The following is a 23,753-nucleotide window of genomic DNA, read 5'->3' as shown; positions in this document are numbered from 1 at the left end:
TTGAAGCGCTGTTTAAAACTTTCATGCTTTCTTCATCCGGGGGCACAAAGCGCACTGCGCATTAATTAGAACTTGGCTTGGGGATTCACTTTTTAACGATAAAGATCATCTGAGTGGTTACGATTCTTGCTTTTTTGTTACAAATTTAGGGAGGCAAATACATATTTGCCATTAGATTATCCAGGTCTTAGTTTTATGCCTGATTTGTCGACATTATCGAATATTTAAGCGTTGCTACAGTGGAAAAATTGCTCCAATAATCCGTAACTGGTTATTTAAGGGATTGGAGTGTATCTGTGGGCAGAGGATTAAAATGACATTGACACATCCTGGTAACAAGTACACTCACAAACAAACAATTTAGAAGGCAATCCAATAAAACGAAATCGAAATCAAAACGTACGATACAACAAAAGATACGCTGGCGTGATTGTTGCAGCCGGGCGTCTCATATTAAAAAAAAATGCGCGAAGTAAATTAATGAAACAACGAAGAAAGCAAGAGTGTGATAAGAAAGTATGGAATGCAAGGAAAAATAATATACCAATGGACGTACCACTCAATCCTGGGAAAGTATGTATGTTAGGTAGGCGCAATGTCTAGTTGTCTGGAAGATAGCTTGATGTAAACATAAATGAGATTTTATGGGCAAAACAGGAAAACAGGAAATTGTCAAGTCTATAAGGTTTTGCTATGGTGAATAAACAAAAACAGAGAGACAAAGAAACAACGTCGGTTCGTCGTTAGGGAGGCTTTAGAGGCCTGCGTCCATCAAATATGTAACACCGTCCACTGATGGCTGAGCAGTTAATAAGGCGGAAACTTGGGCGAGTTGCAAAGCATTTGAAATCACATTTTCTAGTGCTTCTTTAACGCACAAGGGACACTAGACGAAGGAGGAACACATAAGAACAGGACGGACGCTGGCAGATGGGAGGCGGAGCCGTGGTGCCATGTTCAGCGAAGGTGGAAGTTGCGCAGGTAAGCAACGAGTTCCGAACGAGCGGATCGCCAATTCAGAGGCGATCGATGAGTCGATACGACGGTAGTGAGACAGCATGGCTCGTTGCCATCGCCTAGGCCGCCACACGCGTTTCAAAACATTCCTTGACTCTTTCGGTGCTTGCTTTCGTTTAAGCACCTGGTGACAGGCCTGCACATGGGCATTGGTGGGTGGCACAGCAGCGCCCACTCCGCTATCCCTACAGCGCCTTAATCTAGTTCACTATGGTTATCCTCGATACTGCGAATCCCAGTTGCCAGGGCAGTCGACGGGATCTCTACGTAGATATTCTTTTCCTTCTCACTCGCAGCTTAGAGTGATGCGTGCCTGGCTCTCAGCCCAATGGCTATAGCTTCGATTACGGTTGTGAGCGTGCTAATTTCTTTCCCCTTTCACCTTCTTTCATCATCGCTTCTCAGCGACCTTAGACAAGAGACAGCTTTTTCAAGCATGGGAATTCAAATGCTGACACCTTAAAAAGCACATTAATAAAGGCGAAAGGAGGATCATGATCCCAATGAGCAGATCACTGGCTAGGTGGACGAAGACAGCTTGATTCCTGCGAATCAGGGCAATTAAGCTGTTGTGTAAAATAGTCCAGTGGCGTCGTTATTCACATTGGCGTCGACCGCTTTAAGCAGGTTTTCTCAAATGTGGGTCCGCGAAACCCACGCCCACACACAAAAAAAGAAAAACGTCGAGCGATAACTCTGGCCTGGTTAGACACAGTTTAGCAGGGTTAAAAGCACGGAGGTTTAAAGCCGACTTTAGTTCCTCAAAAAAAGAAAGAAAAAAAAACACGAAGAAACTCAAGAACAGTGCGGAAACGGAGAGGCCGCGCGGGAGAGAGAGCGACAGAGAGCGTCTACAGCGTTTGTTGATGTCGGCATCGGTGAAACCAAAGCGCTGGCTGCACTGCTGAACATGACAAAGCGTCTGGGGTGTCCGATGCGTGAGCGGCGCAGTGTTGGAAGAGGTAGAATCCCTTCTCCTCACGGCATACATGCCGAAACCGACGCGTCTACTCTTCCCAAAACTAGGCGGCGTGGTCGAGTTGAAAGGAGCTCCTAACTCAAGCAGCTCCTTCATCCGGAGTTTGAGCTAAGAATAATTTAAATATAACGCATAGGGACGGCCGGACTCAGATTGGAAAAAAGAATTGTGTGACGTCACGAGAATAGATCACATAGCCAGAATAGCCGGAGCTACCAACTCTAGTAGCATCTTTGATGTGGTAAGGTGAGACGGGAATCCTATCCTGGACCATCGAGTCACCAGTCACACATGCTACCTTTAGGCTCCGCAGGCACATTCCGATAGGGCTTTTTTAAAGCAGGCTTGATATGCATGTTGGGTGGTGTTCCACGTGATTTGGCAGCTTACGAATGCATACTAATGAGCATTCGCAGAATGATTGAGGCACAAATTAAGGAATTACTTATTAAGCGAGTAGCGAATTCAGACTTTGAGTGTTCTCCAACGTTTTTCTGTCGGCGTCAAAGCCAAGAGAAGTTATTGTTATGGCGGGACACAGCTGCTAGCTTTCCCGCACAATTGTTAAACGCTTATAGAACGGAATGCTGCCAACGGCTTTTCCCACCGTGAGGGCAAACAATTTTCTACGGAACGGCGCTGTGCAAATATTGTCTCATCACTGAAGAAAGCACCCTCAAATTCATCCGCTTTTGTCACTACATTTGGCAATGTATAGACTACAAGTCGTAAGGACGTCTGTCCACAATACAGGCGCGAGAGAAATAACGTGTGCGACATGAAAGGCAGAGTTTACTTTGTGCATGGCTGAAATTGGATTTCGAAGAATGGCGATGTTTACGTTCTGACAGAAGCTTCATACGAGCTTCAAAGCGCTATATAGCTTCAAGATACAGAGAAATCGACTGTCCGCAGTCATATTAGTCACTTTTTATATTTAGTTTATTGTCTCTCACATGTTCTTTTTACTGTGAGGTGATGCGTTTCAAATAATAATATTAATAAAGTAACATCTAGCAATGGCATAAACAAAGCTGCACCAACAAATCTTGGTGAACATTTTTCGCAGAAGCAGTAGCAAACGGGAGTCTAAAAATACGAACAGAATTATGGCAATTTAATATTATTTTTTTTTACAGAAGTAAATTCCATCAAAGCGCTCTTGGTTGCAGTGCGGAAAGACGCATGTATGTTTAGGAAGCGGAGACCAGAACATTAGTATAGAGCAGTGACTGCGTTTTGTAAAATTGTCCCTTGCGCTTCAAATAAGCGAATTCTGTCCCCCTTACTGCTTCTCCAAGAGTCGCTTCAAAGATGGTTGTTAGTTGGTGTGTCTGTAACTAGGTCCTACAGGCACAGCAAATTGTCATTTGTTATGTCATATTCTGGCGCTAGACGACACTTCCTCGTTTCATATTTCCACAATGCACTCACGTCGGATAGACCTGAACACATTTGTGTTGGTGTTTGGAGTCCTGTTATGGTAAAATATAAGCGAAAGGGGCCTTTCTCCTTTCGGATTATAAGTCTAAATGAATATTACTACTAATACTACTGAGGGAAACGTGGACATCTGGTCTCCGACAGAGATTTCAAAGATTATTTTGTTGCGCTCAGCCATTTATTTACACATCGTGCTTCTGTTCGAAGAGCGTAACATGCTCCTTCATAACCCTCTATCACTGATTGGCATGCTCACATAATAGTTGGTAGCTGAAGTCACCTATGAACAGATAGACAGATGAGCCCCGCCGGGGTGGCGCAGTGGTTACGGCGCTCGACAACTGTGCCCAAGGAAGCGGAATCGAATCCCGGCCTTGGCGGCTGCGTTTCAATGGAAGTGAAACGGAGTGGCGTTCGTGTGCTGTGCGATGCCAGTGCGCATTAAAGAACCCCCGGTGATCAAAAATTCCGGAGTACTCCACTACGGCGTCTCTCCTAGCCTTAGTCTCTTTGGGACGTTAAACCCCACACACCACAAACCAACCCAGATAGATAGATGAGTTTATTGATAGAAAATTGAGAGAGATCGGCCAGAATAATTACAATATGGCCTGCTACTCTGCAACCTGTGAATAGGATCATCAGGCGGGCGCTGCATTTGCGGCTGAGTGAGCGGCGTTTTATTGTTTTATTCTTTATGACTGGGGTGCTTGTGTTGCCGTGGCGCTGTTAATCTTAACCACTATAAAATATTGAACACATGGTCATGTACAGGGTTAACAGCTCTGAAAGCTGAATTTAAAATTCACGAGCATTCTGCGGATCCGTAATCCAGCAGAGCTTTTCTGAGGGATATGGTGACGGACAGCGCATTGTAGTCCACGTTATAAGAGCATGCCTTCTCCCAGCAGTTCGACTTTTCACTGCTTTGGTCCCCTAGAGTTTGGGAGCTTATAGAAATGTCATGGTATATTTCATCACTAAGGCGCCTCAAGATTCTCCCTAACAAAGTCTAGGGATGTTCTTGAGAGTGCGATGTATCGATCATTTACCAATGCGCTATTAGTCCCACAAGACTGTATAATTCTTGAAAATTAATGCAATCCTGTTTTCTAGCGTTGCCTGCGTAATAGCAGCAGATTCGCTTCAGAAAACTGAAACAGTGCAAACCTTTTGACCTGGGCACTGGCGACTCCATTAGCTTTCAGTACGGAGGTCTTGAAATACCCGAGTAATATGTGCATGAGTGGCGTTCGTGTGCTGTGCGATGCCAGTGCACATTAAAGAACCCCCGGTGATCAAAAATTCCGGAGTCCTCCACTACGGCGTCTCTCCTAGCCTTAGTCTCTTTGGGACGTTAAACCCCACACACCATGACCCTGTGATATCCTGAGACAGAGAAAGAGTGGGCAGATGTAGCTTTGCCCCTCAAAATTAAAACAAAAATTTATACTTGACGTAATTTAAACGCTATTCACATTATTGATCTATATCAGGCACATATTGTCCACCTTACTGTAATATTGCACAATAACCGGCCGAAGCGACTTCCGCAGCCAGCTCACAGTAATGAAGAAAAAATATTCAAGTTCAAAAAATATCCTTTATTAATCACGTAACCTTTCATAAGACGGCACCTGGTGGTCCAAAGAATTGATCTATAACAACCATAAAATTTTCTCCTTCATACGGGAAATGTATTCCACAAGCTGCATTAATTCACTCTGCAAAACTGCGCATGTCTAAATGGGATTCGGTAATGTCCCAAGTGCGCAGGAATATATGCTGTATAGTCGTCGGTTCACATCTGCGGTATAAATGGCTTTAGAAAAAACTTCCTCTAATGTTTTGCGTTGCTCTAGGCGTGAAGTGACAACTGGTAGACTGACAATACCTGCGGTTGCGAGGAACATTTTAAAAGCTTTCAGCTAACTTGAAGACCTGCATATATATCATGGAAATCATCAATCTCAGTGTCTAGTGCATCTTCGACATTATCCCTCGTGCCTTTGAACTGAGGGAAACCTAACCGGTCACACGAGGGAGAGGGCATGTAAACGCCTGGCAGAGAGGATCCAAAAAAAACGTGCTACGTCCACCATCACGGCCTGCATGTAGACGAAAAGCACCGAGCAGCAAAACGTGAGCACGAGAGCATTTCCTTAGGCTCAAACAAACGTTTACTTAGTTACAAGTTTGCTTAAATGTTTACAGGCCGCATAATTTTGTGTTCAGCCACCTAGGGACGTTTTTAGGGAACCCTTGGCACTCGGTAAGACTTTGCGCCTCCCGGATATTTACAAAGTCCAGGATACATGATTATCACCACTGCAAGCCTTAAATATGACCGAGACGGTGGCTTGAAAGCTTCTAATGGAGCGCAAGCCTAGAGGTAAGGCCTCCAGGCTTCGCACTCCTTTGTGCGAAAGCCAGTGATAGAGGTGATGTTGTTGTAGTCGATGTAAATTGAGACTGGATTTTCGGCGCTGTACTTGGGCCATGCCTTGTGACCGAGAAGTTGTGGGACTCTGCGTGAGAAAGAAATGCGAAAGAAAGCTTTTTGTTACACATCTTTAACCCGGCTCACTTGTAGGAAGAGAAATACGCCACAAAAAAAAAAAAAAAAAAAAAAAAAGGCATTCAGAAGCTAAAGACAATTGCATTTCATTCTAGTCCTTATGGCAAATCACATATGACATCGCACTTTTGTACAAGTACGAATTCTGAATGGCGTCCCTTGAGTATATATCAAATATTTTGTTTATGCAAGGGGATCAAAAATTGATGCAAAATTTAATCAGCAATACAAATATACACCTATCACATAAGAATGAACAAAAATTTCATTATAACATTTCAACATTGGTAAAAGAAAGCCATACAAACTATTGTTTAAACGTTATAAATAAGCATTGCTATTATGTTGAATTACATTGAAAGTCAGCTTTCGTAACCTCTTGCATGCGTTTTCTTCGCGTTTGTCTGATGCATGCAAGCGGCGTCAAGTGCCATCTGGGTCGACTGACTTTTTTCTATTTAAGTGTTTATGGAGCGTTAATTCTTACCAGAAAAAAAATATAGGGGGCGCTTAAGAACCGCCTTTAAGGGTATGACTCGACAGCGTAGATTACCAGCCAACAATAAAGCCCCGCTCTAAACGAGCAATATGAACGTACCTGCGGGTAACGTGAATGCAAAAGTACTGGCAAACTGATTTAGATACCATCCTCGAATGCGAAATGAGATGCCTGAGTTGGCAGCTCCTGCCGAACGTAATGGCAGCAGTAGGAGGAGGAGGAGGAGGAGGAAACGTAGGAAGGTTAACCGGAGGGAGAAACCGGTTTGCTACCGGTTTGCTGTTAATGTCAGGCAATCCTACGTCCGGTCAGTGATCGGCCGTTAGCGCCTGCCAGCGCCATGCTCATAATATTTCGTTTACAACGCCAGTGCAGGCGGTTGATCGCCGACGCCGGATTTTCGGTGAACGGAGCCTTTGACGCCTTTGCGTTAAAACCAGTGACGTGATGTAGCTGAAGAATTAAGACCATCAAGTAGGCTGTAAATCCGCGACTGTGCGTTTAGAAGGTCTCGGCCAAGCGAAGTGGCTCCACGTACATAGCAAAGTCAACGCTTCTTGTAAGTCTTGTGGCTAAAGCCCGAAATCTTAATGCGGAATATAAAATCGAGGCAACGATCACCAGTTTGCACTTTTTCCTGAAGCCTGTAAGTTACAGATTTGAATATGTAATATTGCATGTGTCCGTGATTGCATCACTGTAGCGCTGAATCCTACAATAGCAAGAAGACTGCAAATACCGAGAGGCAGTCAAAAGCTATAGCAGTATTTTTCATCTTGAGTAGACCATCATCAAGAAAGTTTTGGCTGGGCTTTCAACTTGCATGAAAATCTTTGTTCAGTCTTTTTATCTCCTCACAATGTGCGTTCTGCACGTAAGCGGCATTATTGATACATTCTAAAACAGCGCAAAAGAACAGGGACGAGAGAACGAAACGTACAACACGAGCGCTGTTTCGTTTCGTTCTCTCGTCCCTGTTCTTTTGCGCTGTTTTAGAATGTATACGTACCAACTCGCCCAGGCTTCTATTTTGGCATTATTGAACTTGGATCTTTGTCCCACGTGACTGCCCTGCATATGTTGCCAATACGTTAGGGTCTACGTATATACTAAATAAATTTGGCACAAGACTGCAACAAATATTCCCCCCGATGCATCTGGGGCTGAACGGCGTGCGGTTCTTCTTGTTAACGCTCGGACAGGTGAATTGAAGCCCTTTTACATTTTACAGACACGTTAAAGTATTAGCGTAAGCCATGATTTGGTTGAAATGAGATGTCATTATGAAATATGGCGCTGTTCTTGGCAGTTCTGATCTTGGCTATTGTGCTTATTTAGGGAACACCGTAATAACCAAGAAGATCACTAGTAATTCCAGTGATACTTACCCCGTGGCAGCGAAAGTCGACAAGGCCGTTAGGACCACCTCTGAAACGGCAGCATCTTCGGCGTCGAAGCGCTCCTGGTCAACAAGAGGGACTCCGAAGATGTAGTTGATGTCCAACGCGTGCGGAGCGCCCATCCAAGAAGGTAGCGGAGTTTTTGAAGACAAATGACCAAAAACGTAGGAGTATACGGACTGGCCCCGTCTCGAGTGGCCCTCGGCGGTAAAATGCATGGGACATACGAATACAGAGTCCGAGAGGTAGTCTGCGTAGCTGCGCCTAAGCGACGCCTTGTCCTTATCATCAGCCGTATATTTCGCCAGCATCTCCGAGAAATCCATCTGGAGCCAGGAGAAGATGCCCTCGTGCAAGGTATGCTTGAAGTAGTCGTCTTCCAAGTTTTCCACGTCGTCTGGAAGCAGTTCTTGTTTCAGAGGATAAATAAGCGCCAGAACGCCCTCGTCCTCAGTGACACCCATCACAAGATCGACAGTACTGAAGAAACCTTTCCTCACTGCGCCCGTTGGAACCTTCGGGAGGAACTCGTTATGAAAGGTGGGCAAAAAATGAAATATTTTTGGTGCCAAGGCCTCGGTCGTTGCAACCACAAGTTCATCGGCGCTCTTGGACCGCAGGCAGTCAATGACTGGCTCTGGGTCCGAGGCTAAGCTTCGATCCCCGCCTGCACAGCCCACAACAGTGGCGACAGCGTCGCCCTTGTTTATGCTCTTGTGTGTGCCTTCGAAGAAGTCTTGAGTGAGCATGTTGCCGCTCATCATGTACGCCCTCCTGAAGAGACCGCGACTCATCGGTGAGAGGATATGCGCGTGAGCGCTCATTGCGCCCGCACTCTCTCCAAGAATGGTGACTCTGGACGGGTCACCGCCAAATTCGCGGATGTTCTCCTGAATCCACTTAAGCGCCATGTTCTGGTCCATCAAGCCCATGTTGCCGGGTGCCTCTGGGGACTCGGCGTTCAGAAATCCCAGAATACCGAGTCTGTAGTTGGGGGAGACGACCACAAGGCCTGTCTTTGCGGCTATGGCGGCGCCTGTGTAGTTGTCGTAGCTCGCAGACCCCTGAGTGTAGCCCCCACCATGGATCCACATAATCACTGGAGCGGAGTCTTCGGCGCGAGGCACGGGGCTCCAGACGTTTAGGTGCAGGCAGTCTTCCGTGTACTCGATGTCGCCACCCATAAGTGCGCTGACGACAACCTGCAGTGACGTTAAAAAGAAAAGTAAATAGCCTTTTATTTTTGTTCATGCGGAATTGCAATGATGGTGTATCAGTGCGACACCTGTGCGGTAGATATACTGTACCCTCATTCTAACATACAGAAAGATAGGTATATTTACAACATATGCACATCTGAAACAAAATTTCAAATATTTAATTCCGACCGCTACCGCATGCTGTACAGTGGATTTATGTTCGATTCAATTCAATTCCGTTCAATTTTATTCGTTCAGCATCACATCGTAGTACTAGAGCGCGGCAAAAAAGCCAGCAAAATTGTCGGCTTGACAGGAACCGCCCCCCCTTCGGGGAGCCTTAATTTAGCAAGAAAGGTATTAGGATATTAGGAATTTATCATTAAGTAAACAGTTGGAAGTAACAAGCCAGACACTGTCGGCAGATTCTATTCAGATTCTATCCAGATTCTATCAAAGTCAGATTCTGTCGGCAGTAAAAATGTATTCATTACACTCTTAACTGCTGCGTAGGAGTAACTGGCGTCCTTCGTTCGGATTTAACGCACTCTCAAAAATATTTCCTAAATTTCAGAAGAATGAGGTCCTTTTATAGTTCATTAAATTCTTCCAATAGCTCTATATCATCCATCATGTACATTACCACAAAGGGGGGGGAGGGGGGGAGGTGGGGTGCGAGCATATAAAAGTAAAGACGAACTTGTTTTCTCCAAGGCTGCGACAGGAGAAAACAGGTACAACGCATCACACACTTCCAACACAATACGGTGCCAGTAACACCTACATGCGTTCCACAAGCAGAACAAAAAACAAACCACAGCCGGTTAAGCTTTGTCGGCCAAATAGGAAATACGTACGCTAGCACGTATAGTTTCACTTCCCTTTCGGTTCAAAGCTAAAGTTTCAAGGTCAGATATCAGTCTGAGATCGGTGACTAGGAACCGGGTCGTAGCGCAGTATAAAGTGTTAATTGTGACCACTTAACGCGCTTTTTAAGACAGCATAGTGATAGCAATATGTCCTAGATTCATTGAGAACGGATGTAAGTTGATGAAGATGGTGACAAAGTTGACATCTGCATGGAAGTAACGAAGCAAATACATTGAAGCGCAACTGCTACTCTTGGCTTCACTGTGCCCGTATATACTCCTCTCTCTTGATCGACATTTATAGAGCCTTTTCTGAAGGAGCGCTCTTACTTGCCTTATTATAGAATCCTATGCCCCAAGTGAATTTGGTAATAAAAAAAAATTCAACCTATGCCACATGCTGAAATTCGGCTTAGCGAGAAGCAGCTGAACTGAGATTACTCTGTGGAAGAGGTTTAATGTCCTTGTTTGTCCCCTTATCTTATCATGCTCCTTTTCGGCCCTTGTCACCTGTATTCTGGGAGTGAATTGGCTGAACAGTTGTTATTCTAACTGCGAAATCTTGTTTTTCAATGTACAACCCACGTACAGCGTGCTGGCTTTCACAAAGCCATTGCGATTTAAGAAAAAAAAATTTGGCTTTAATACAAAAGCACACATACGGACGCTCTAAACAGTAATCTTGGCTCTTGTCTGTTTTACTCCTGGTCGGCCCGCTAGATCCTGATATCGCAGTTCATTTGTCCTGGAGAGGGTAATTCAAGCAGATTTTTAGCACGTTATCATCGGTCTAAGCGGGCCAAACATCGAGTAATTTTAGTTCGAAGGCGCTACTTCACACAGTCAAACACAACCAAACATATTGTGGCTTTTAAAAACCGGTGGAGCTGAGCGGGATCGAACAAATGAATTTCGCTTGGGAAGCAAGTACGGAACGTCGCAGCTGTATTTCTTTAATTATTGCCTGAATTTGGCACAAATTAAACCAACACAACAATCAGAATAAAATGGGGCACGCAAGGTACAATAAATTTACAATGTACATATTGCAGCTGATTGCTCCACTTGCGGATGGCAGCACACTTTCGCACTGTGCATTCCCCGTCGTCGTCTCCATTAACTTCCATTTTTGTACGAGAGCTTTCCCACCTACTGGTCGATTCATCTACCAGTACGTGGGAAAGCTCTTCCATCTGCCAGTCTAAAACTACTGGTAGATTTAAAATTCAGATTTAGGCAAACCTGAAGTCGAGATGCAAGACCTAATATTTACCATGCCTTCTTCCTTTGGTTGGGTTGTGCTTTCATTTCTTTTTCCCAACCGACAACACAAAAAGCAAGCCGACAACTCGAACTCTAGGAACGTTATCCAAATGGGCCTCATATTGATAGTGTGCTAGGCTCCCAGTCGGAAAAAACTACAGAAAATGTTCTTTTGTTACGACAAAATTTCTGTGCGGTTTTTGACAGGAAACCTATTGTGACAACAGAATGTTCTCTAGTAGCATCAGAAATTTCAGTACTTATAACAGAGAAGTGCTACAGAACTACAGACAACAAAAATATACCACGCAAAAATTACAGAAACACAGAAAAACCTGACGTTCACGACAGAACAACGCTATATTTTGTCGTACATTCGACAAAGTTCTGTCGTTTTTTTCGACTGGGTACTATATGTAATTGTGTTGGCTTCCATTATTTTGTCGTTGCTTGCAGAGTAATAAATGATTGGAAGTAAAATCGAGTAGACCGAAGGTGATCGTTGAACTTTGAAGGAGCCTTCTCTTATCCATCTAATACGTGTATATACGCTGTATATGGAATATTTCAGTCGGTATTTCTGTGCACGACTTTTCAGCAGTGTGAATATATTGTTGAAGTGTTTGCTTCCTCATTCCGGTCCTTTGTTATAAATGGCGCGCGGGTAGCGTGGATCATGCAATCACTCTGTACACTGCTACCACTATTACTCGTGCTATGTACGTATGAACGCTGTCAAGACAACAAACGAACCTGAGGGCAAGCTGTCTTCCTGCTCCTGGCGTCCAGTGTGCCCTCCCAGGGTCGCGGCGCCTGTGGAGGCAGGAAGCGAAGTCTGTCCACGGGTGGCTGCGCATACGGGATGCCTCGGTACTCCTCCACGGTGCGGCCCAGCAGCTCCAGCAGGTTACCCCCGACACGGCCGAGTCTCGTCACCTTCTCCACGTCGTAGGCACCGGCACACGAAGCCCCGACCAGGAGGAACAGCAACGCCGATAATAGGGATGCGCCCATACTCAACGCTGGCTGATCAGGAACCGACCTGGAAGCGAGCACAGCGAGAGAACAGGCAGATTTCACGGTCGGTTAGGTTCTTTCTACGTCGAACTGAAATTAAGACCTGGGCAGAGATTTCCGATTATCCGGCACGCCATAAACAGCACTAATATCAAACCAGCTGCGGTTATTTGACGACGCATTTGCTCTTTCAGAATACCACTCTAGCAACACCGAAATTTAGTAGAACGTTGCCGTATTTTGTTTCCTTTCGACAAACGTGGCAAAAGTCCGCGGCCAGCCCCTGTCCCCACCTTTGCGATAGCATATGACAAACTTTTATCAAAGGACGACCAGCAAGAGGGTATGGAACGGTGAAAATCGCAATAAAACAGTTGTATACCTAATCCTACCTCCGTAGTAGTAGTTTTCTGTGCATATAACACTACCGGTATTATTTTCACTTTTTGGCTATGTTCCCTCTCTCCGAGGAATAAAAGTTCATCTAAAAACTTAACTTGAGCAAGCTTTTTCTTTGCTGCGAAAGCCTTTCAGAAGACAAGCTTCGGGAACCACTATATTGCAGTCCCAATAAATTTACTGACAAATAAATTGTGATCAAAATCGCGTACCTACTAAACTCTCGTGATTCAGCAGAGATAATATTGGTGGATGGCTCTCTAAAACAATTAATTGGATGGAGTAATGGACAAAAATAAAATATTATATCTCAAAGAAGCGGCAGCTTTGGTGGGATGATGTTTTTCTTTTAAACTATTTTAGCCGACGGCTGCAGGGCTCGAGCTACCACTGAACACGTGTAGAGGATATGGGACACTGGCCTTCGGTCTCTTGACTCCCCGATGAAGCACATGTCGTGCAAGGCAGCTTGGGATGCCTGCGTGGGCTGTTTGTGCCACACTTGATAAGGACAAACGCCAATTTACTCGTCTGACAACTCTGCGTAGCGGCTGCCTCCAAGCGCCTGTACCTGCGGGCCAGCATGAAGCTGCATCATAAATTCTGCGCTGCCGAGGATATGTCTCGTCGCTTTTTACTTGCATTTTGCTGCTAGGGCACCCAGCATCCTCCAAGCGGGGCTCTAGGATTTGTTATTTTTGGAGTCACGAGATTCAGCATTAATATTCTCATCGATGACAAGAGATCGGACAACGACCTTCGTTGTAAAAACAGCGTGTTCAATAAAGAAGTTTGTGAGCACACAGCGGGCGGGGCAGCCATCTAATACTACGACAGTAACTAGATGACAGATTATTTGAAACGAGAGAGATTTCGTTGGAGCTTAAGCTCTTACCCGCTAGCAAACAAATGCATAATACTTCTTGAGGACTGGACGCCTGCTTCCGAACGACTTCTACGGCAGCCTCTGTTTTGCTCATTGTGTTTGACCGCGGTGTGAGTGCGTTTCGGTCTTACGTTGAGAGATTAAGCAGCGTAGTAGTCATCGTGGAAAGGTTTGGATAGAGTGAAGAATTGTGCAACCGCACAGTGGACGCCACGGCAACTATCCTTATGGTGGCTATAGTATGGCACGATCGTTGCGCTTCCGTTGAGGGGCATCGGTTAAATTTAAGAGCGCCAGTAAAACAAAATTGAGTGTATGGACAACTAAATGTGGTTCTCTATATGTATATATGATCGCAAATTATTCACCTTAATGTATCACAAAATGAATACATCAGGGACTGTCTATGAACCTTGCGTAGTAAATTAATTACCGTCCTGTGTCTTTATTTTCAGAAATAGGGGAGTATAATGGCAAAAAGGCCATTGTGCTTAAAGGAACACTAATGACAACTCTGTCAAGTTATTGCTATTAGAAACAATTGATTACCTGGCTCCTGCTTAGTACGGTAAGATTGGTCTGGTAGCAAAACATGCATATATGGCAGATGAATTCGGGTTCATGATTAAAACTCACGACATATGTAGTAAACAGGACTTGTCCATGCTACACTGAAGTGGATGGTGACGCATGCATTTCATTTTGTGCCTTTTTCTAGCATATAAGAACTGTATATAGGTAGAGTGACAACTCTGCAATTAGAATGCAGTTCCCTCTTCATACAGGCCGACTTAAGTTCGTCCGCAGTGTCTGTTTAAAAGATACAAAGGAAATAAAGACTGTCTTATACGACTAGCTCATTTTTATGACAAATAGTGAAATTTCGTAGCAAACTGTCCTTTTATGCACAACAGAAGACTATAAAATGGAACAAATCTTTTGCAAGTTCGCCGCAGTAAGGTCAATGCTTGTTTTATTTTTTTTTTTTCAGCAGTTGATTCAATCTTTGAAGATGGGCCCCACTGACATTCAGTACTCGCCGGTGATCAAATTAACCACAACCTTCACGAGTTAAGGTCGATACTGTGACGGAAAATTAGCTTAGCGTTAGCCCAGCCCTATTCAAACATGGTAATTAGGCGTAAAAGCACCCTCCGTGATAGCTCAGTGTTTAGAAGCTCGGTATTAAGCCCTTGCATCTGGGTTCGAACCCAGCCAGTTCGAATCCACACCGATCATTTTTTTTTTGTGTGTGTGCGTGAAAACTCTACACGTGGACTAGATAAATCGGCAGCGTCGCTTTTCTGACTTGTTGATGCATGGCCTGCTTTAGATAAATCACCACCAAAACAACTGGGTCCTAGTCTGACCTTGCGAAGCCTTGAATGTGATCTTATCTCCACTTTGAGGCCTAAGGGGAAGACGAAATGGAGCATCGTGAAGAGCTCACACTCATTCGTCTAAACCCGGTGAACTTGGGATTTGCAGCCCGGAACGTACAGCCTCCACACTACTACTTTTGTTTTTAAACCTGATTTTCTCAGCACGAAATTCTCATTTTTTCTGCCGAATAAGCCTCAGCATGAATTAAAGAAAACGATTTTAACGAACTAAGATGGAATTCAGTTGTCTTGCATATTCCTGAAATGTCATCAGTGATGCCGAGAAGATCACACTCGTGAACTCAGACGTCATGCGTGAAACTTTTTCACTCACCTGCTAAGTGCGCCACAACGAATAATCCGCCGCTTGTAAACAATTAAGGCAGCCACGATGCTTATCGCTGCGTCTGATCTGAGAGCTCGTACGCGAAGCGATGCCTATTTTTATGCCGCTGTTATCAGCTCAACCGGTGGAAGGTGGCTGAAGTCCTCACCAAGTCCTGTTTGCCAGCAGACGGTCGAATATCGTGTGGAAACAATGTTATCTATCTCGACGTCTCTAGTGGAGAGCGAGACCCGCCAGTAACGTTCACCGTGTAAGGGGTTATCTCGGGTAGTTGCTATTGCCCGCAATTCGAAAATGTTTTGAGGCACAAATACACATGGCTAAGGACAGTAGCCCAGAGCTCTGCACAAAGGAACGAAGAAGAATCTAAACGAATGACCAACGGTTGTTTGCTAAGTGTGGTTACAGATTTGTATTTACAGTGGTTACAGAGTACCACAATTATAGAAAAGGGATAGCACTAGTGACTGCTGGGTTTATCAGAGGTCGTCGCTGGAAATCTCCTTCGTTGCCCGTTTTGTTGCGCTCTAAATTGGGGGCAGAGTAAGCATCTTTTAAGATTATAAAAAACGTACTTATCACCGCCGTATATAATCTGGATGAAGAAAATTATGCTGGCGACATTGACGATGGAAAATGTAGTGACACTTCGACCTTTTTTTTTCTTACGAAGTGCGTCCAGGGAGTTTGTTTAGATTTACTAAAAGGCTTTTATTGTCCGCTCAAGTTTACTTTTAAAGCTACACTAAAGTAAGCAGCGGCAATCGTTATATAAGTCAAGACTATGTGACTACCCCTATTGAAGACCGAAATTAAGGCTTACTGTTGCCATGAATTATGCAGTTCGTTAACTGTCAGGCGTGTTTGTACAGCCGCCTTAAAAAATGTGGGAAAGAAGCCACCTACCAATGGAGGCCAGAGGTAGTGCACCGAACGAGTGACATGAATCAGTGAGCTTGGGACTGCAGAAACTGTGAGCTTAGAGGGACAGCACAGCAAAGTTCCAGATACGGTGCTTGCGTATGAAAGGCTCCTGCAAAATCCGTCCTTGCTTACATGTATTCGTGTCTGAAACATTACATGTGCGATTGGATGCAATGCCCTCTGCACTTCCACGTTGTACTCGTGGAGAGGACATATTTTTATAGGGTCTGGCACAAGGCACGTGTCAAAAGTGATGAAATCGGAACACCGTACATGTACCAGTTGTTGAGAAAATTGCCAGGCCAAGGTAGCTAAGGCATTCTTTGACAAAGCAGTCATCCGCCAGTTCTGCTCGCAAACACCTGGAATTGAATTGCAATTTGATTTTTCATCGTGAACAAAAGAGCCAAAAAGTTTCCCCAATGTACTCGCCCAATCGTATACTCCGGCCAGGATTATGTCGGCATGTCAGTTCGGGAAATCCTACAACAGGTGGTTTAATCATACTCCCATTTCATACGTGTCGTATACTCTAATTGAAAATTTTCAGCTCACCGTCGTCACGAGTATATTGCGAACTGGCCGTAAGATCTCGTGCCTTGTATAGCATTCTGAAATTCGCTCAGCGAAGTCATTAGACACTTTGTGCTTATAGCAGTTTGTCTTTCAGGACTTCGCTCCATGTACGTATCAAAGCAAGCGGTGAAAATTATGTCGAATTGAGGTTAGAAAATGATGTCGAAGTGAAGGGAACACTGGGGCCACCAGAGAAGAGGCGTCGGGAAATAGTAGAGGTAGTCCTCAGGAACGAGTATCTCACAAAGGAAGCAGCCGAGGACAAGGAGAGATGAAAGGCAATGTTTAGAAACAGTGACCCAATGTAGACAAGTTGATAGGTTAGGAATATTAGGCAGCACGGGCGAGAGAAACGGGGCGACCGCCGTGAAAAAAATATAGACCAGAGGACAGGCGCTGGGCAGCCAACTGAATTTTATTGAGAACGAGGTACATTTTATAGAAACTAAGGCATCACAAGGCTAGTATTAAGCCGTTATTTCCGGGCATAGCATCCCTCACGTTTTTACCACGGCACGTACGTAAACGTGGGATCAGAAAATTACAAACAACGAAGAAAGCAAGCGCGTGCCTCGTAAATATGGATTAAATGGTAAAACCTTCGTTACAATATCACAGCCTATAACTGTTAACATCTCGTAGCAAAATATGTGTCAGGAAAAGAAACAATCGGCAAAATAACATTAAGTGCTAAGCGAGAACCATAGAAAAGCCATAGTCACGTAAAGTTATGCCTCGCCATGTCAGGGCTTGTGAGATGGGAAGTTTAATGGAATGTATTATAGCTAGCAAAACCTGCGTATAATAGCCAACAGCCCTCAATAACTGGAGCGTAATCAACCGTTGTTGCTATAAAGAAAGGAAATTTCTCTCCTGTAAAAGTAAACCGACGCGTGCTAACAAAGCCGTCACCGCCACGTGCTGCCATCGACTTATATAAGAATGAAATTGCTCCTGCTGACGGCGGCATCGGTCGATTAAGCTACAGTTATTGAGGGCTGATGGCTATATATATATATATATATATATATATATATATATATATATATATATATATATATACACACGCTATGCGCAGGTTTTATTACGATAGTTTTCTTTATTTTCCTACTCACAAGCATTGACACGGGTGTCCTTTGGAGTTAATTTGACTTAGCAGTCATTGGTGTTATTTAGTTCTTCCCTTTTCCTGGCGCTGCTTTTGCTACTATAATTAGTAACTCTGGTTTTGCTATGGCGTATACATATTGAAACGAACGGTTATTATATTTTTTCACTCGAAGGTTGAGCCTTTTGATGGCCCTTTTTGGACGGGCGCACAAAGCTCTTCGGCTAGTTTCAATTTTTTGGCCCCATGTTTACGTAGGTACCATAAAAAAGAATGATTGGCGATAGTGCTACTGGAGTAATCAGGATAACATTCGTAATGACATTTGATGACCTAGCGTCAGTGAAATGTGGCCTGGAAATGAATAAGCTCAGCGCGGTCGTGTGGCCTATATATTTAATCACTGTCATCCCCCCCTTTTGTTTCTTCTTCTGTGCATGCCTAATGTTCTGTATTAACTAACCGACTAGCCAAAACGCAGTTAATCACCTAGAGGATGAAGAGCGAAAAAAAGCATTGAGATGACGGAAGTTCAAACATTCTTATATTTATGTAACTCACCTCTCCGCCCTTCAGTTATAATATTTCTTTTTGAACATGCCTCTTTTTTTTTTGCCATATGGTCTCGTCTGTGGAGTACATAGATTTGCTTCTGGCGCACTCTCCTTAATCTCTCAAACATTCATTTTACAGATATCATTCGCATGTATGACAAATATCCTCCTGTCCAGAATGTCTTTCATGACATTTTCTCAAAGCACGTAAATATAATGACGTCTTCTCTCCTACACGGTCTGTTCTATGACAACCTGGGGTATTTTCCCTGTTTGTTGAATTGGTCCTTTTCCCTACGTCTACTGACGACGCATCAATTTATCCGACTGAATTACTAACAATAGCCTTAGCTTTATATAAATCAAAAAGTTCTGTTTTGCAAATCATGGTTATGACGGACTCTGCTCGTTCTTCATCTTGACTATACAGTCTCGAGCATTGGGCCTGTACAAGTCCCTGATCCAGCTCCTCCTAAGTTCGGTACGCTCGCTTCAGGTACTTAGGCACAAAGACTTCCTCTTAAACGAGGTTACAGAATTACATTGCTTCAGAGGTTACATTTTTGAGGCAGATGTGTCATTTATTTGGCGACAGTATGGATATATGCGTCTGCAACAACAAACTGTGCCACGCCTTAGTGGCTAAATGCATAATACCGCACTCGAGTACTGAACAGGTGACCCGGCGTCGATTCTTGTCACGGCGGCCGCGTTTTCATAGACCGCGCCTATGTACTGTGCGATGTTGGTGTGCGTTGAAATACCCCAGGTGGTCTAAATTGTCTGCAGCCATTCCTTACGGTGTCCCTCATAGCCTGATTCGCTATGGCACGTTAAACATCATATAACAAACCAAATAGCAAACTGCAAAGTGCGTTCGAGCGTCCAATGCACTGAAAATAAGACGAACACTGGATGCAGCTTCATGGTTCCAGGTGCAACTCTGCAGGCGGAAGTATAATCTCAGTGACGGATTATACAGATGAGAACAAGGACATTGCTTGAGCAGCACTCGTAGTTGTCAAAGTTGGCTCCTTGTTTGCTGAGCACTACGGCGACTGAATTACAAAGCATGATCAGAGACCTAGACACGCGAAGCAGCACCGACACGAAGTATACTTAATGTTAAAAAATACCGGATCGAAAAAAACGTTCTAAGGAGTATTGCGATAATCCCTAATTCGAAATTTTAGCTCCACTATTTAAGCGTTTTTGCGATATGCAAAGAGAAAAATTTGAGAAATGCTTGTGTGTTTCTATGTGCAGTTGTAAAGCACTCTATATTCCTCACGATCTAAAGATAATTTTTCAGAAGAGAAAGGACAGCCGCAATCTCTGTGCCGCTCGCTCGTGGCTTTTTTTTCTTCTCTTCTTTCGAGACATTCTTTTTGGCTCGTGACACTCTTTCGCTCATTCACAACAACGTCGACGCGACTCAACCGCTGAAAAGGCGCATAGCAGCTGGGCTCTAGGAAACGTTTACGATAGTCATCGAGGCGCTGATGGAAGACGCTACCTCGGGCAGGTAGTGATCACAGGTTTGGACCGATAGACCTAAATAATCTGAATCATAGGAATATGGTGGAGCTCATTTGACTGGCACTCCCAGATCGCGGAAAATTGTTTACCGTTTACCGGTATAGCAGCTGCACCTCACTGGTAAATGCCTATACGGCAGGCACGGGGACGATAACTAACGTTTCTGAAATTACATTGAGAGCAACGCAACGAGGTAAACAAATTGTAGGTGTAACATTAAGAGAAAATATAAGCAAGTTGAGCAAATTAGGGAACAAACGGGAGTTAATGATATTGTAAAGTAACGTTAAACAAAAGGCAATCTGGAACCGGGGAACGTCAGAAGCCAGTCAGGTGAGCACGAGATGGAGCACAGTTTCTTTTCTTTGCCGTCTTATGCAATCGCCCGTGTCAGACTCCATCGTCATCTATATATGTCATGTGCAGTATTGTAGCCGAAATGAAGAACGAGAAATGGGCGTGGGCAGGACATGTAATCCGAAGGCAAGGTTACCATGACCGCTAAGAGTAACAGACAGATTATAAGGGAAGACAACCGCAGCAGAGGGCGGCCGAAAATGATGTGGACGGGTGAGAATATGAAGTTTGCAGGGATCAAGCAAATGCAGTTTGCACAGGACCGGGTTAATTGGAGGACAATGGAATATGTTTTTCAAAGCAGTAGGTGTAATCAGGTTGCTGCTGTAGCAGGCTGTAATGATCACAGTGATGCTAGAGTGTTCCACACATGTTGACGCCGGCAACAAATCTACTCTATTCACACAGTACGGATAGAACACGTTGAAACAAGGTATTGTTTTGTGATTCAGCACCTCTTACAAGTTCTGAGACTCGTAAATGGCCTTAAGGCAAAGTCATTACCTCTACGGAAGAAAAATGTTTTCGTGGAACGGAAATGGCTGAGCAAATTTCTTTCTTCTGGTGGACAGCTCGAATGGAGTGTATTGGGGGCATAAATGGCTTGCAAAACGAAAAACAAGAAGGGGGGTGGGGTTGTAGTGCCGGCCTCCGGAATAATTTTGATCACCTGGGGATCTTAAACGTGCAGTTACATGGCACAACATATGAGCATCCCGTGCGTTTCCACTTCGGCCAGGAATGAACCCGGATCTCCCGGATCTCCCGGCTCCCTACCCGTTTACCCTAACAACTCACTCATGGCAGAGAGTAATCGTTGAGAATGTGAATCTACTTTCCCCTGTTATTGGAATAGTGCCCTGAGCAGTGGAAGTGATATTTGTATCGAGAGAAAGCTAGCGGCGGCCTGAAAGTTATTTAAACTGTGGCCTCTTACCCTACTTTCGGGAAGGAGATGAAGATAAGAGCATTAGTATTGGTAACGATGTGGGCAGGAGAGAGACGCGAATCCATACAAGCATGCAGGAACATGTCTAATGGCAGAGCCATGTTTCTCTCGCAAAAGAAGAAAAAAAAGCACCGCCTTACCTATTATATTTTTATTGCGCAAGCTATACTGCTCGCAGTTTGAGCCTTCAGCGTGGAACGGCGGTGATCACCATTGATCTTTGACCTTTAGACGACCCCCGTAGACGACCCCAAGCTGGCAGGAGCTGCCAACTTAGGTCTCTCGTTTCACATGGGACGGTTATGTCAGAATAAGCCTGCTAGCACCCTGGCATTCACGTTACCCCTATAGGCCACTAAGGCACGTTCATTGCGGTTGGCTAAATCGGGGCTTTATGTGTGGGCTGAGGAAGAAGAAAAAGAGAAAAAGATTGCTCGGTCACCCGCAGCTAATTCTTTCGCTCAATATTTGGTTGAGCAGCGTTGAATCCTTGTAATTTTTTTCGGTTCTACAGGTCGGGCGCCCATTACAATGTCATCATACAGTGACCTGCTGTTGAGACCCGTCAGTCATGCATTCAGCGTACTCACGTTTGCCAGAGACAAAGCTGTCTGCGCGAGGGTAGACTGCTCTGCAAGAACCGCGACTCCTACTGTGGCTGGGCGTCTGGGATGGCAAGAGACCCCCAGGGCTCCCAAGATAACGAAGCTGTTTCAACACTCACTGGATACACAAGCGGCCTTCTGTATCAGCGTGTTAACTTGGATGAAGTAGATAAAGGCGACGACACTCAACTCTGGCCGGAGGAACCTTCTCATCCAGCTGTGTTTCCTTGCCCAGCCTCCTACATGCAATATACTATGGAGTGGGTATCGCACTCCCGCAAGTATTATTTGGGATAACGCTTTCTTTTAGGGGGTATTTCACTTGACTTTGCGCCCTTCAGAGCACTATTTCTGGCAGATAAAGCAGTCCCGGTGATGCTGAAGTATTCAGAGGCAGGCAGTGTGGCATCGTTTATCCTGTAAAAAGAATACTGAAAGTGAAAAAGTGGGAGAATAGAAAGCCTTTTGTTTATATACGACATCTTTATAAACCGCAATACTGATCACAGCACGCGACTCATACGGTCGATGGCATGTATGTTATTTTAAAATTTCATTCTAACCTGCGTAGGTTTTGGTAAGGGCCACACTGCAGTGAGATAACTTGATATCGACTGCCACTGGTTTAAACTTGGGAAATCGGGTTGCAAAGGATGGAACGAAAAATCTAAGCTGTGAGCCTATGATGTGTATCCGCCCTTCGCATATTGCAGGCCTTCTTATAGGCGCAGTTGCTGCTATGCTGAACGGGACTTAATTTTTGTAATATTTTCTGGTTAAACTAAATTAAGTGTGTTACGCTTATTCTTGGTGCCCACTGCATGTTCTCTGCTACGTCCACATGGTTTGCATTTGTATTATAAACAATTGTGCGCTTCTCTGACGTTTCGTTGGTACATTGCAGAAATATTGCTCTCACTTCATTCCCAAAAAGAATGCATTTTCCCTTAATTTCATTGCAGTTTCAGGCAGGCTGTATAAAAGTGATAAAGCAATAACATAAACAAACAGGCCTTAAATGCACCCACAGAGGATGTTGCCCACCTTTCGCTGCTTGTCTGATGCTGTTTTGATTTTGTTTGTTTGTTTGTTTTCTCATGTGTATTAAATACTTTGCCCTTGCATACACATATTTTCGCATCCCCCTATAATGTTTTCACACTATGCTGAAAATTCTCTTTGTAAAATCTGAAATTTCACTGGTTACCACAAGTTGGTAATATTACGTGAGGAAAAGGGGTAAGCAACAATGTTAGGGAAGCAGGTGGTTACTTTTAAAGCGACAGCATTAAAAAGTTCTTTCTCCAGAAAATTTGAAGTTGGCGTTATCGGAGTCGGATTTCTGAGAGAAAAATCTCAGGCAGGCTTCTGGCCTGACCTGGCGGCGGGTTCGGCGACGTCAAGAAAACACGTGACATGACAGAATTGATAGGAGCTGCCAATTTGGTCTGCTTCTTCGAGCGGAGAGGGTGAGATAGAAATTGAACAATCCTCCACCCTTAGAACCTGAATCAGACAAGCTACCCCTAGGCTACGCCGTTATGTTCGTAGAGCTTGGTTCAAATGGGATTTTATACTTAGGTATACTGGATGGTCTTTCGTGTAACCCGCCAGCTTAAGACTGCATGCTAATCAGTTATCTCAGACAACAGGGGAGCAACTCTTAGGGTTAGTGATTAAACGGGCATTACAGTGCATGTACGCTAGCGAGAACTCGCATGGGGTGTCGCAGATTGAAGCTAATAAAGCTGTCAAGCGGCATAGCCTTGAAGGCGGAGATTGAATGTCCACTATTTCCGTCCCCCGTCATAAAGAAAAGTGGATTGTACCAACTAGTAGAACTAACTACGCAGTAGAAACATTA

At 44.4% G+C, this 23,753-nt stretch overlaps 1 protein-coding gene across 1 annotated transcript; it reads right to left on the bottom strand.

Moving 5' to 3' along the window:
* Nucleotides 1-5,029: 5,029 nt before the first annotated feature.
* On the bottom strand, nucleotides 5,030-21,949 carry LOC146175604 (acetylcholinesterase-like). The gene is made up of 4 exons (XM_084581997.1): nucleotides 21,875-21,949; nucleotides 12,001-12,289; nucleotides 7,905-9,118; nucleotides 5,030-5,967 (listed from the first exon to the last, which is right to left on the bottom strand). Exons 2-4 carry the CDS (start codon nucleotides 12,259-12,261, stop codon nucleotides 5,826-5,828), a joined length of 1,617 nt encoding a protein of 538 aa, XP_084438123.1. The 5' UTR covers nucleotides 12,262-12,289; nucleotides 21,875-21,949; the 3' UTR covers nucleotides 5,030-5,825.
* Between the last annotated feature and the right edge of the window lie 1,804 nt (nucleotides 21,950-23,753).

Source organism: Amblyomma maculatum, chromosome 10, assembly GCF_055883805.1.
Source record: "Amblyomma maculatum isolate TAMU_Amacu chromosome 10, ASM5588380v1, whole genome shotgun sequence".
NCBI classification, from domain to species: domain Eukaryota; kingdom Metazoa; phylum Arthropoda; class Arachnida; order Ixodida; family Ixodidae; genus Amblyomma; species Amblyomma maculatum.
The sequence above is the reverse complement of the archived record's forward strand: the minus strand, read 5'-3'. Positions and strand labels throughout refer to the sequence as shown.

Excerpts from the sequence above, each read along its gene's own strand:
- LOC146175604 (XM_084581997.1), bottom strand. The coding sequence starts at position 12,261 with ATGGGCGCATCCCTATTATCGGCGTTGCTGTTCCTCCTGGTCGGGGCT. Across the intron at positions 9,119-12,000 it reads GGAAGACAGCTTGCCCTCAG|GTTGTCGTCAGCGCACTTAT; the intron begins GTTCGTTTGTTG and ends ACGTCACTGCAG. Across the intron at positions 5,968-7,904 it reads TCGACTTTCGCTGCCACGGG|AGTCCCACAACTTCTCGGTC; the intron begins GTAAGTATCACT and ends TTTCTCACGCAG.